The sequence below is a fragment of the Prinia subflava genome, chromosome 5 (assembly GCF_021018805.1).
Source record: "Prinia subflava isolate CZ2003 ecotype Zambia chromosome 5, Cam_Psub_1.2, whole genome shotgun sequence".
Taxonomy (NCBI): domain Eukaryota; kingdom Metazoa; phylum Chordata; class Aves; order Passeriformes; family Cisticolidae; genus Prinia; species Prinia subflava.
The window spans coordinates 61,506,632-61,520,173 of NC_086251.1; the positions used below are offsets into that span (position 1 = coordinate 61,506,632).

The following is a 13,542-nucleotide window of genomic DNA, read 5'->3' on the forward strand; positions in this document are numbered from 1 at the left end:
TTTGGGTTGGAAGGGACCTTCAAGACTTTCTGCGATTCTATGTTGTTCACCAGGTTTTGAAAGATCTGGAGATCTGGTTTGGAAAGACAGGTGTCTGCCAGGGAAAGCTGGAGCTGCCCTTGGAATGGAGAATGTAAATCCTCTCCCTCTATATTATTATAATTTTGAAATTAAGGGGCTTTCAGGCAAAGATATGGGAATAGGAATGACAGTTCTTTGTTAGGAATGTTACAAAATACAAATACAAAATACCAAAAAAAAAAGCAAACAAAAAAAATCCTAAAAATACTGACAGTCAGAACACGACCTGGCACCCTGTGGGTCAGCCCATCCCAGCCCTCCTGCAGGGCAGCTGTGGCTCTGTGGGAGCAGAGATGATCCTGGAGCAGGGGCAGTTTCCTCTGGAGGTGCCGTGGGGTGAGATGGGGCTGGTGTTCCTCTGGGAATGCAGAGCACACAGGCTGTGCTGGGCTCTGAATGCCAGGGTTTATCCAGGTGGGAATGCAGAGCACACAGGCTGTGCTGGGCTCTGAATGCCAGGGTTTATCCAGGTGGGAATGCAGAGCACACAGGCTGTGCTGGGCTCTGAATGCCAGGGTTTATCCAGATGGGAATGCAGAGCACACAGGCTGTGCTGGGCTCTGAATGCCAGGGTTTATCCAGGTGGGAATGCAGAGCACACAGGCTGTGCTGGGCTCTGAATGCCAGGGTTTATCCAGGTGGGAATGCAGAGCACACAGGCTGTGCTGGGCTCTGGATCCCAGGGTTTATCCAGGTGGGAATGCCGGGCTCCTCCCCTGGGTGCAGCATCTCCCATGGATGATGGAATTGGATCAGCCCTGCAGGGAGCCTCGATGGCCCCTGGACAGCAGAGATCCCCTGGAGGGAGGATGGGTCCTGGAAGGGATAAAGAGCCCTGCCCCAGCTGGGTTTAACAGCTGCACATTGACAGCAGACACCCACCCCCCTGGGGTTATGAGGAGTGGGTTATACAAGAGATAAAGAAAACTCCTCTCCCAACCAGTTTCAACAGGTGGCAAATGGAATACACATTTTTGGTTACATGTTGCAACCCAAGACAAGTGTGTGAGTCTTGGCCAGCCCTGCCTGTCCCTGTTCCCTGCAGTCCCTGTGACCCTGCAGTCCCTGTGTCCCTGCTGTCCCTGTGTCCCTGCTGTCCCTGTGACCCCGCTGTCCCTGTCCCCTGCAGTCCCTGTGACCCCGCTGTCCTGTTCCCTGCTGTCCGTGTGACCCCGCTGTCCTGTTCCCTGCTGTCCCTGTGTCCCTGCTGTCCTGTTCCCTGCTGTCCCTGTCCCCTGCAGTCCCTGTGACCCCGCTGTCCTGTTCCCTGCTGTCCCTGTCCCCTGCTGTCCCTGTGACCCCGCTGTCCTGTTCCCTGCTGTCCCTGTCCCCTACAGTCCCTGTGACCCCGCTGTCCTGTGCCCTGCAGGTGGTGCGGGACCAGATCTCGCACTGCACGGTGAAGCTGCGGCAGACCACGGGGCTGATGGAATACTGCCTGGAGGTCATCAAGGAGAACGACCCCAGCGGCTTCCTGCAGGTGAGCCCGGGGGATGCAGCACATCCTCCCCTCCTCCCCGGGGACGATGGCCCCACAAAATCCAGGATGTGCCTCTGATCAGGGCAGGGACGTTTCTGGAGCAGAGGGTTGCAGCAGGGATGCATCTCTGGAGCAGGGATCACAATGAGCTTGTGGCTCTCCACTGAGAGACCAACAGACAGCCCTGGGGAGCTGCATCCCACCACTCATTCCTGGGCTCCCCTTGGCACTAAACCCTGCCATTAAATAGCACCCAGCACTCTGGGGTTCCCTGTTCCAGCCGAGCCTGCAGTGAGGAGTGATGCTGGAAACCACGTGTGACATCCCAGCCTTCAGCAGGGAGGCAGAGGTGATCCCTTGGGAAGGCTGAGCTGGAACAGAGACTGCACAGAGCTGGAGAATAAAGCAGAGATTTATTAAAATGCCTTGAAGGACACACCTTGGGCAGGACAAGAGCCTGGCCAGGGCTGCACCCAAGGTGGACCCAAAATGGGCACAAAACGGACACAAAATGGACACAAAATGGACCCAAAATGGACACAAAATGGACAAACGGTCCCGAGGTCTCACACTTTGATAAGTTTTGGTCCATTTGCACTTTGGGGTTTCACTGTCCCATTGCAGCCCCAGGTGATGCAGTCCCATCCTTCTTGTTCCTCCCTCAGCCCCCCTTGTTTGTGCTTTGGGCTGAACACTTGTCCCAGCTGTCCTTGGTGTGCAGCAGGAGAAGGATTTGTTTTGTGTCCCTGCTGTGTGCAGAGAGCTGAGTGAGCCTGAGTGTGAGCTCAGAGCTGCCTTGGGCAGCGCAGGGGCTGGGACACAGGGAAGGGAAAAATTCAGGACATCAGAGAGAGGGGGAGAGCAGGGTGGGGACGGGGCCTGGGACGTGTCCCCACTGAGCTGAGGCTGTGAATCCCTGCAGATCTCGGATGCTCTCATCAGGAGGGTGCACATGACCGAGGATCAGTGGGGGAAGGGGACGCTCACCCCCCGCATGACCACGGACTTCGACCTGAACCTGGACAACGCCCCCCTGCTGCAGTCCATCCACCAGCTCGACTTCGTCCAGATGAAAGGTAAGGATCTTTCCAGTGCCTCCCCACAGCTCAGCTCCGCTCCTGCTGGGAGTTCTCCGTGCAGCTCATCCCAAGGAAAGGGCAGAAAAGGAGAGTTTCTCATCTCCCAGCAAGACTGGGCACCCCAAACCCAGAGCTGTGCCCATTGCTGTGTGTTTTGCATCCCTGGGCTGACCATCTGCCTTTCTCTCTTGGATCCCTGGGTATCTGTGAGCCAGAGAAGGGTGCCAGGAACTTGGCTTTGCCTGGAAAAGCACTCCTAGTGCATTTAAAAGTTATTAGTGCATTAAGAACTGCTCTGACAAAGTTATTAGTGCATTGAAAAGTGCTCTGCAGGTCTCTCTTTTGAGAGCAGCACAAGGCTTTTCCCAAACCTCTTCTCACATCCCCATGCTCGTTAAGTGCTCAGCAGCATCTGTCACAGACCAGATGTCCCTCCAAACACAGAGCCAGGTCACTTAGCTTGGGCTCTGCCCTCCCTCTCCTCACCTCAGTCTTGGTTTAAATCATCATTTTGGCTTTAATTTCCTCCCTGTTCCCCATTCCCTCTGTGCTCCTTCTCCTGTCCCACCAAGGGCTGCTGCAGCCCGTGAGGGATTTGGGGTTTGTGAAGCCCAGGGAAGCTGACACAGGTGCAGAGGGGCTGTGACCCAGGGACGCTCAGGAGGACACTGAACGTGGGCTGCACCTTCAGCTGCCTCCACCAAGAGCCACCAGCCACAGGTCTGGCACTGCTCTTCATTCCCATCACAGAATTCCTGGAACTCCCTGGAATTCCTGGCCCGGGAGCTGTCTGCACACACCAGGGTGTCTCAGTGGCCAGGGACAGGAAGGATGCTGGCCACACTCTTCCTCTGTCCCCACAAGGAGCATCCTCAGCTGATGGCCCCGCTGGTGCTGGCAGCAGTGAGGAGCTGCCCGTGCTTGCTCTTCGTTAGCTGTTAATTTGAAATGTCAGGAATATTTTTGGAGAGCAAACCCAGGAAGGGCTGGATTGCTGCTTCACATCCCTGTGTTCCTGCCCTCCCTTCTGCAATTCAGCCCAGAGGGTTATTTTTAATTAATAAGAGCAAATCTGCTGCTGGTTCAGCCGCCCACCCTCCTCTTACGAAATCCCTCCTCCTCCTCCTCCTCCTCCCAGCTCACCCTCGTTGTGGAAATCAGTTGTTGGTTTTGCAGGAGCCTGGGTTTGGATCCCAAATCTGTGTCACAGCACCAGGGGAGGGAGGGCAACACCTGAGGCCTCAGTAAAGAGCAGGGAGCAGTAGGTGCAAGGATCCCACCCCACTGCCAGCCTGGACGATCCAGCCCAGGAGGTGCAGGAGTCGCAGGGGGTGAGTGCTGAGCCTCTGCCAGCAGATCCAGCTTTTTCCCAAGTCCAGCCATGGCTCCTCCCCATCCTGTCTGGGTTCTCCATGCCTGCTTCCACTGGCTCTTTGGGCAGTAAGGATGAGGAGGGTGGACGAGCAGCTCTCTTGAGGGATGTGTCAGGGGACATCTCCCTGTCAAGCTGTCACTCTCCCGTGCTTTTCACAGCAGGAGTGGGCTGTGGGACACACGTGGAGGTGCCCAAGCCCAGCAGAAAAAACCCTGGCAGTCCTTTCTGTCCCCTGTCCTTTCTGTCCCCTGTGCAGCTGCTGGGAGCCAAAGGGGGTACTCAGCCCCCCAGTTTTGTTGCAGTGAGTTTATTGAATGGAAAAGCAGGGCTGTAGGTAAATCCAGACCCAGGGTTCTGCAGAACCTGTGGGGAATGTCCCAGGTTTGGGACTGGCTGCATGAAAGGCCCAGGCAGCTCAAAACAGACACATTGTGCTGCCATAATTCTCCAAAATTAATTAGAAAATGACAATAAAGCAGAAAGGCTTGACCAGGCTGGTGGGAGGGAGAAGAATTTTATGGAGCTTGGTGGGAGAACAATCCTTTCTGCTTCCCCCCTTACCCCTTGAACTGCCTTCCCACCGAGGCAGCATCCCCCGGGGTTGCACTAATTGGACTAATTGGTGATTAGTGTCCTCCCCAGTGCCGGCCCCGCCGATCCTGCAGCTGGAGGAGTGCTGCACCCACAACAACAGTGCCACCCTGTCCTGGAAGCAGCCGCCCCTGTCCACGGTGCAGGTGGAAGGATACATCCTGGAGCTGGACGACGGCAACGGCGGCCAGTTCAGGGTACGTGCTGGAGCCAGCCCTGTGGGAAGGGGATGCTCTGCCTCCAGTGATTCTCTGCCATCAGGGGACCACAGAAATTTGTCCTCATGCTTTTATTTTCAAGTCTTCCCTGCTGGGGTGCTCAGGGAAGCGGATGGTGCAGGCAAGCTGTGGGGTTTTGGGGTACAGGGTGGTTTGAGGGGATGCAAATTCCTTTTCCAGTGGCCAGGTTGGCTTGGAAACTCAACAAGTTTGAAGCTTTTGTTACCCAGGCTGTTCCTGGATCCCTGGAAGTGTCCAAGGCCAGGCTGGACAGGGTTTGGAGCAACCTGGGATAGTGGAAGGTCCCTGCCCTTGGCAGGGGGTTGGAGTAAGATGATCTTTGGGATCCCTTCCAACCCAAACCATTCCATGGTTCCATGAAGCTCCACATTTTTGGGTTGCTGAATATTTCATGCAAGGTATACTAATTGCCATGAAAGCCTCGTGGTTTGCCAGCTGCCAGCAAGCAGAGGTGTTTAAGGCCTGAGGGCTTTTAAATTGCTGTAATTACACAATTAAAATATGATTTTTCTCTGATCCGACATGCCGATAATTATCCTGGAGTGTTCACATCCACTGAGAGCCCATTGCACTCTGAATTTATCCACAAGGAGCTCAGGCAGGCAGCAGCCAGAGCAAAACTGAGGCAAAGGAGAGGTGATGTGGGTGGGACCTGAAGGGAAGGGAGCAGCAGGCTGGGTGTGGGGAGAACAAGGTCAGTGCTTGCTGCTGATAATATTCCTTCCCAATCTCCCATCCATCCCTGCCCTGTGGCAGTGGGAGCCATTCCCTGTGTCCTGTCCCTCCAGCCCTTGTCCCCAGTCCCTCTCCAGCTCTCCTGGAGCCCCTCCAGGCCCTGCAGGGGCTCTGAGCTCTCCCTGGAGCCTTCTCCTCTCCAGGGGAACATTCCCAGCTCTCCCAGCCTGGCTCCGGAGCAGCTCCAGGACCTCCTCTGGACTCGCTCCAGCAGCTCCAGGTCCTCCTGATGTTGGAGCTCCAGAGCTGGGGGCAGAGCTCCGGGTGGGAGCTCAGAGGGGCAGAGCAGAGGGGCAGAGCCCCCCTCACCTCCTGCCCGTGCTGCAGCCCAAGGCCCAAACCCCCTTTTGCTCAACCTGAGCCGTGCCCAGCGCTGCCCCAGGGAGCGGAGCAGGGGGATCCCGTGCCTGCCCAGCCCCGGGGCCGGTTCCCAGCGCTGCCCCAGGGAGCAGAGCAGGGGGATCCCGTGCCCGCCCAGCCCCGGGGCCGGTTCCCAGCGTTGCCCCAGGGATCAGAGCAGGGGGATCCCGTGCCCGCCCAGCCCCGGGGCCGGTTCCCAGCGTTGCCCCAGGGATCAGAGCAGGGCGATCCCGTGCCTGCCCAGCCCCGGGGCCGGTTCCCAGCGCTGCCCCAGGGATCAGAGCAGGGCGATCCCGTGCCTGCCCAGCCCCGGGGCCGGTTCCCAGCGCTGCCCCAGGGATCAGAGCAGGGGGATCCCGTGCCTGCCCAGCCCTGGGGCCGGTTCCCAGCGCTGCCGTTCCCGGGATGGCTCTGACAGGAGGCGTTGCCTTGCAGGAGGTGTACGTGGGCAAGGAGACCATGTGCACGGTGGATGGGCTGCACTTCAACAGCACCTACAGCGCCCGGGTCAAGGCCTTCAACAAGTCAGGAGTCAGCCCCTACAGCAAGACCCTGGTCCTGCAGACTTCCGAGGGTAAGGAATGGCAGCAACCCCGGCTCGGACACGGCTCAGGACAGCCCAGCTCAGCTCCTCTGGCCCTCCCTGAGTAGCCCCTGCAGGAACACCAGCACTGACCAGAGGGGGAAGGTTGTGTCAGGAGCCTCCAGCAGGGCCAGAATTTCCCTCTCTCTCACCCTTTTCCTTTGCAGAGGATGTTCTTTGGGGAGGCACAGGGAGAGGTGTTGAGATTTGGGACGATGTGACACAAAAGGGAAGCTCGGATGTGTTCACTGGTCCCAGTTAAAGCCAAACACTGCCAGCATTGCTCCTGAGGGCTGTAACCCTCACGCCATAACCACAGGGCTGAGTCCTGGCAGGACAGGACAGGGAGCAGAGGGAGCAGAGGGAGCACGGAGCAGTCTGGGTGTCCTGGGTGTCCTGGGTGTCCTTCCAGAGCCAGGGATGTGCAGGAGCCCCACGGCATTGTGTGCATCGCCCCCACGGCACTCAGAATCTTAAACACTCCCTTGCAGGCTGCAGGGGGATCTCCCCGCCTGGCTTTAAGCACATTTGTCACACCAGGCACTTAATCCATTGTGGAAAATTGGTTTATTCCTGATGTGCAGGTGGAGAGTGGCAGGGCTGGCTCCGAGGTGGGAGTCAGGAGCTGCAGCTGTGGAGGAAGGGATCAGCCCCCACAGGCACGTCTGCTGCCCCACAGCCAGGCACAAAACCCTTCCTGGGGAGCTTTCCACGCTTGCTGGAATCCCTTTTCCTTGCTCCCAGATGAAAATCTCTCTTTTGCAAGCTGTGTGAGGATTTTTCCCAGCAGCATCCAGCTGGCTGGCAGCTGGGATCAGAAGGGAGCACACACAGCTCGTGGGGCTGCTGCTGGGGTGGAAGGAAGGTGAGAGCTCTCCTGCCACAGAGCAGCCCTGGGGGCTTTAAGCAAGGAGAAAAATGGGATTTTTGCTGAAAAACAAACCAGAAGACAAAAGCAGAGCAAGGCTATGCGGAGTGTTTCTCTTGCTGCCTGCAGGAGATCACCATTGCAGTTTGGAAAGGGCAGGTTTGGAAGCCTGGGCAGGTCAGCAAGGAACGGGATTGATGCAAGTAGAGCAGACAGCAAAGTGTGACAAACTTCTGAGAGAAGAGGCAGGGAGGTCACAGCACAGAGGCCTTTGGCACATCTGTCAGAGACACATCAGTGCCTCTTTGCAAACTGAGCACCAGCAGCAAAGAAGCTGCAGAAGTTTCTCTGGAGTTCCAGGGATGGGAAAAGCTGGATCCAGCCCCCTGCCAGGCTGGCCAGGACTGCTCCCAGAGCCTGAAGGCCAACAGCTCCCACTCCAGCCTCAGCAGGAGACAGCAGAACTTTGACTTCTCATCTCATTTGTGCCTCACACAACACATTTGAGGCACAATTTCCTCATCAAAACCAGTTGGGATTTAAGTTGTCCCATTCAGGAGTCCGCAGGGTCCCCACTACGATCCTCCCACCTTTGATTTCCTCTCAGAGGTGTTCTCACCTTGAGCCAAGCTCAAGCCCAGCTCCAAAATACGAAGGAATCTGGGAGAAAATATCTGCCTGTGGTCCCAGCAGGGCCGTGCTTGGGGCTGGTGCTTGGTCTGTGCCACCAAGGAGAAGTTCCACACTCCTTGGCTGTATTCATTCAGCCTTTTCACTTGAATGAGCTTCTGCATTTGTTATTCCAGCACGAAAGAAAGAGGGAGAAAAAGTCAAACGGGCCTGGAGCATTTTGTGCTCTTAGACGCCGCCTGAGCTTTTTGGATTCAAAGGGAAATAAATCACATCTGTGTGTGCAGCTCCCGGATATCCGATGACTCGATGAATGGAGCTGCCTCGCACATCACAGCCCTCGGTTAGGCTTTTATTCCTGGCTTTTACAGCAGCTTCAGGCCTTTTTAAGAGCTATTTTGTCTGAAGTAGGCTTAGCTTTTCCCTTCAGCCAAGCTCCGCAGCTTCCTGCAAAGTGGTTGTGTGGGAAGAGAGGACAAAAGAAGGAACAGGCTGGATGGGAAGAGAACATCGCCCCGAACGTGGCTGTCTTGCTGGAAGTGGTTGTGAGGAATTCTGCTATTTAAGAGCTGGTTTGTAGTCCTGGCCCATGAAATCTTCATCTGCAGCCTGTGGAAGGGAACTGAAGCCTTTCTTCTGCTTCCTGTGAGCACAGGGTAGTGGGGAGCAAAAGGTCTTGTGGGGCCTCAGCAGAAGAGAACAAGGATGAGAAGGAGGGGATGTTTCTGGGGCTCTGTGGTCCTGCCCAGCCAAACAGCCACAGGCAGCACTGGTGGAAAATCCCACGGGAAGGCTGCACACACACGAGTTTACAGCAGGAACATCTTCCCAGCCCGTGGTGAGAGGCACCTTCTGCTCATCCCAAAGGAAACTGTGGCAGGTCACTCTTCAAAGCTGGTTCTTGGTGCCACCAGCAGGACAAGGTGGGAGAAGGTCTGTGCTCCAGAGCCCTTCCCCTGTGCTGGGGCTTCCCAGGGATGAAGATCCCTGTCACCAGCACAGCCAAGGGTTGAAGGTCCTTCCCTAGAACCCTTCACCTGCTGAGCTGATTTTGGGCTGTTCCACACAATCCCTGGGAGTGTCCCTTCCTCTGTCACAGCTTAGCCAAAGGCTCCAAGGCTCTGCCTTAACCTCTGTTTCTGCAGCACCTGAATGCAGCTCAGCAGTGGGCTGGGAAGTGAGTCTGGAAGAAAGTTTCCAAGGTGACCCAAGGCACAGACATGTCCCAAAGCTTGGCTGGTGGCAGCCCTGCTTGGCTGTCCTGACCCCTGAGAGACCTGGGGTCTCTCCCAGCCTCTTCCTTCTGCTCCTCCCTGAGCTGGGCAGCCCTGGCTCTCCTGGTTTTCCCTCATCCAGCAGATTTCCCGGCCTCTGGCCAGTCTCCTGCTGAGATTTTCCATGTTCTGTCCAGCTGGATGTCAGGATGAAGGACCAGCTCACTCCAGATGGAGAAATGGAGCTCAGCGGTGCCTCCCAGGCTTCTCTCCAGGCACAGAGCTTCCACCTCCCTTCCCCAGCCAAGCTGAGCACCAGAACCTTTCCCTCCAAACCCAGCTCCTCATCTGGAGCCCACCTTTAAATCCCTGCCTATGCCTGGAGTGACCCTGAGCAGCAACCAGGGCTTTTTACCTGGCAGCTTTTGGAAAGGGTGAACGACCCAAGAGGGAACAGCTACAGGGGCTACTTAGGGAGAGTCATGAGCACAGCTACTCGTGGTAGTAGTTCCCCTCACTCTTGGTAGGGTTAGAAGCTGCTCCTCCCTAACTCTGAGCTCTGTTTATTGACTGTTGTGCAATAATTTATCTGCTCTGACCCCACTGACGCCCTTTGCTTCCACAGCCTCGGCCGCAGCAGCAGCAGCAGCAGCGAGTTGCAGAAGTTACAACCCACCACACAAAGAAATGTTCCCTTTTTAATCTGCTTTAACACAATTCCCAGCTCAGTCCATAGTCACTGCAGAGCTGGGAAGGCTGGGGGATACAGTGTGAGTGTGTGGATGGTGGATTGCACATTTTCATGGTAATATAATCCTGGAAAAGGTTAGGGAAGAAATTTCAGGAGGTGGCTGTGGTAGTAGGGAACAGAAACCAGTGACCCAAGAGGTTCCCTCTGCTCTGACCTTTTTGCTGTGAATCCCACGAGTTAAATTCTTGCTGTAAGGCTCAGATGTGTTTTGACAGGTTCAAAGGGATACCAGGAACACAACCTCCCGAACAGCCCCTGAGTAAGGTGGGTGCTTGGTGGTTCTTAGGGTGCTAGAGCTTAGCACAGCCCTGCAAAGCGTCACCAGCTGAGTTTCCCACCCTGATTGTCGTGCACAGAAAGGTTTGGGATGTGTGAAAGCGCGACGGGCCGTGTGCATGGTAACCTGTGAATTTTTTTAGGTGCCTTGCTGTGAAGAGGTGCAGGACCCTCCCTTCACAGGCAAGCCAGTTGAATTTGTCACGCTGGCACGGGGACACTTGGGAGGATGACGGTGTTTTCCTTGCTGCCAGGCTGCCCTGAGGGGTCTCGCTGGGCTGCCCAGCACCATTCCTGCCCCTGGGATGCTGCTGGGGCGCAGGGCCCGGTTCTGATCCGTAGTTTGCATTGATCTTACGTTTAGACACGCAGTCAGAAGAGCAGACCCTCCCTTTCCCAGTGCCTTTGGAAAGATCGCAGCTTCGTAGAATGAGTCCTTTCTCCTCCACCCTTAATCTACAACCCAGCTTCTCGGGGAGATCCTACTTTGAGCTAAGATCTTCGGCCCACCAGCTGAGCTTGCATTCTTCCTTACAGTCCCTGAATTCAGCCGGTGAGCTGAGCGCCTCTGGCATTGCCTCTTGGTCTGTGCTTCTGGGCATCTCCAAACTCTCTGTTCGTGCTGTTCCGTTGTGTTTGTTTTTCCCATGACATGCGGATCTGGGGAATTCCTTCTGTTTGTCAGGGGCCTGCTCCTGCCGCCGAGGGGGGTCAGCGGCGTGGCTCTCCTGGGGTTTGAGCTGTGCCAGTGTCAGGTGTGGGGTGATGGAGCAGCACAGTAATTCCTTACCTGGGTGCTGCTCTTGGCAAGGCTGAACCCTTTGGTGATCACGAATCCCTGAATGGTTTGGGTTAGGAGGGACCTTAAAGCTCATCCACTTCCAACCTCCTGGTATGGGCGGGGACACTTTCCTCTGGAAGATTCCTCATTTCTAGTTTGTGTTGAGTTCCTGTCAAGGGACAATCAGAAAAGATATTCCCTGAGTGAAACCTGTGGGAATATCCCCATGCTTTCCTTTCTTAATACAACCAGGGAACGCAGCCTCCCCTGGGAGATTTGGTCTGTGAAATTAGTTTGGTTGATTAAATCTGGACCATTCTTAAGAAGCAAGTCTGGATGCTGCCAATGTCTGGCTTGCTGCCCTGAGAGACTGTGGACTCCGCATCTTTGGAAGTGTCCCAGGCCAGGCTGGACAGGGCTTGGAACAGCCTGGGACAGTGGAAGGTGTCCCTGGGGTGATTTGTGTCCCCTCCAACCCAAACCAGTTTGGGATTCTGTGATTCCAGCTCCCAGCCCGACTTAGGGCCTGGAGACGTGGGCTCTCTTCTGCTCAGCTTTGAGCACTGGGCTCAGCTTTTCCAAACCCAGATGTGATCATCCCAAAGCTGTTTCCTGCAGAGCAGAGGACACCACTGCAGTGATGCCTCTCTCTCCTGGCAGCCCCACACGAGCGCTTCCTTCGGATCCGTGTGCTATGGGGGGATGTAGGCAGGACAGGCAGAGTGAGGGATGGATTTGGGCAGTCAGCCAGGAGCCACAGGCACAGGGGTCTCTCAGAGCTGTTTTCTAACCAATCTTTGCACATCTTCTGTCGCTAAAGATCCTGGGCCCTGATTCTTCCACCGCTCTGGATTCACACCACTCCAAAGGCGTTAATTCCCGGCTTTCTCCGGTGTAAGCCCTGGAAGAATGGGGGCCCCCGATTGTTTGACTTCCATCCCATAACACGGAATGAGGAATGCTGCAGCATGACCCTTGCCACAGTAACCGGGGGGAGGACCCTGCAAACTTTCTTTTCTTTGTGCTTTCCATGTTTGATTTCTCATCGTGCTGCTGTGAGCTGGTGGCTTCCAACGCTGTTGTGTTACGGACGTTCCTTCCTTTGTGTCCGGTGTGCCGGGACCCCTCCGTGCTGGCCGTGAGCGATGCCTCTGTGTGCACCGTGGACCTTCTGCAGCCCCACTCTGGGGTGGGGGCACAGGGAAAAACGGGGTCCTGAAGGCCAAAACAGGGTCTGTGTGTCCCTCACGAGAGCTTGGAGCGCAGCAATGCGTAGAGGCCTGGAAAAGCGGTGTCGGAGTCGGGACACGGGGCAGGATTCATTAAAGCAGCCTCAGGAGGAGCCTCTGGGCACAGCACGGAGCACAACCACAGCCAGGTGCTGTCCCACCAACACCCAGGGCAGGAGGGGAAAACCAGGCACAGAGCTGGACAGGGGTGGCCCTGAAATCCAGCACCCTCCGTGAGTGCTGTGCCATGCAGTGCCAGCACAGGGCTTTGTGCTGGCCTCTCCTCCTGGTGAGGACAAGCCCCTAGGGCAGGAAAAACTCTTGAATCGGGACATGCTCCTGGATCAGGACAAACCCTTAGGTCAGGAAAAAGCTCCTGGATCAGGACAAGCCCTTAGGTAAGGACAAGCTCCTGGATCAGGACAAGCCCCTAGGTCAGGAAAAAGCTCCTGGATCAGGACAAGCCCCCAGGTCAGGACAAGCTCCTGGATCAGGACAAGCCCCTAGGGCAGGACAAGTTCCTAGATCAGGACAAGCTCCTGGATCAGGACAATCCCCTAGGTCAGGACAAGCTCCTGGATCAGGACAATCCCCTAGGTCAGGACAAGCTCCTGGATCAGGACAAGCCCCTAGGTCAAGACAAGCTCCTGGATCAGGACAAGCCCCTAGATCAGGAAAAACTCTTGAATCAGGACAAGCTCCTGGATCAGAACAAGCCCCTAGGTCAAGACAAGCTTCCAAATCAGGACAAGCTCCTGGATGATCCCTGGCTCCCATGAGGTGCTGACAGCCAGCAGTGAGGCACTGGAGCATGAAGGGCACCCCGACACATCCTGCCCGTGCAGCTGATGAAGCTACAGCCCTTTGGGGCTAGCAGGGGTCTGAGGCAGGTGCCAGCCCCCAGGAATCCCCTTTCCAGCTCCACTCCCCCCCAGACCTCACACCCACCAGGAGCTGCCTTTTCCTCAATCCCTGTCCTTCATCGAGTGATTTTTCAGTCAGTTTAGAGAATCTTTACCAAACAGCCAAGATATTCCACCAAGACTAAAATTTCCTGCCTCTCTTCTGGAGAAAAGCAGGATAATTTGGCATCCTGAGCAGTCAGACCTTATACAGTCCACACTCAAACTCCCTGGCTGTGTTTGTCACCCCTCTCCGTGCCCTCTGGCTTTTAATGAATCAGGCCTCCCGTGGCTGCTGGATGCTTAATTAACAATGAAATGCTCACGAGTGTTTGTCAGGAGGTTGTTGTTCCTTAGCTGTGATGTGT

At 55.9% G+C, this 13,542-nt stretch overlaps 1 protein-coding gene across 9 annotated transcripts in view; it reads left to right on the top strand.

The window, feature by feature from the left end:
* Positions 1-13,542, top strand: part of TRIM9 (tripartite motif containing 9) — a 63,248-nt gene that overhangs the window by 41,565 nt on the left and 8,141 nt on the right. For 3 of the 9 annotated variants that reach the window (XM_063399708.1, XM_063399709.1, XM_063399710.1), the window contains exons 4-7: positions 1,451-1,561; positions 2,484-2,637; positions 4,646-4,803; positions 6,376-6,514. In XM_063399708.1, coding sequence (XP_063255778.1) covers positions 1,451-1,561; positions 2,484-2,637; positions 4,646-4,803; positions 6,376-6,514 — 562 coding nt within the window. Of the gene's footprint in view, positions 1-1,450; positions 1,562-2,483; positions 2,638-4,645; positions 4,804-6,375; positions 6,515-10,201; positions 10,816-13,542 lie in introns of those variants that run through there. The other 6 variants (XM_063399704.1, XM_063399707.1, XM_063399713.1 and 3 more) reach the window with 5 other exon arrangements.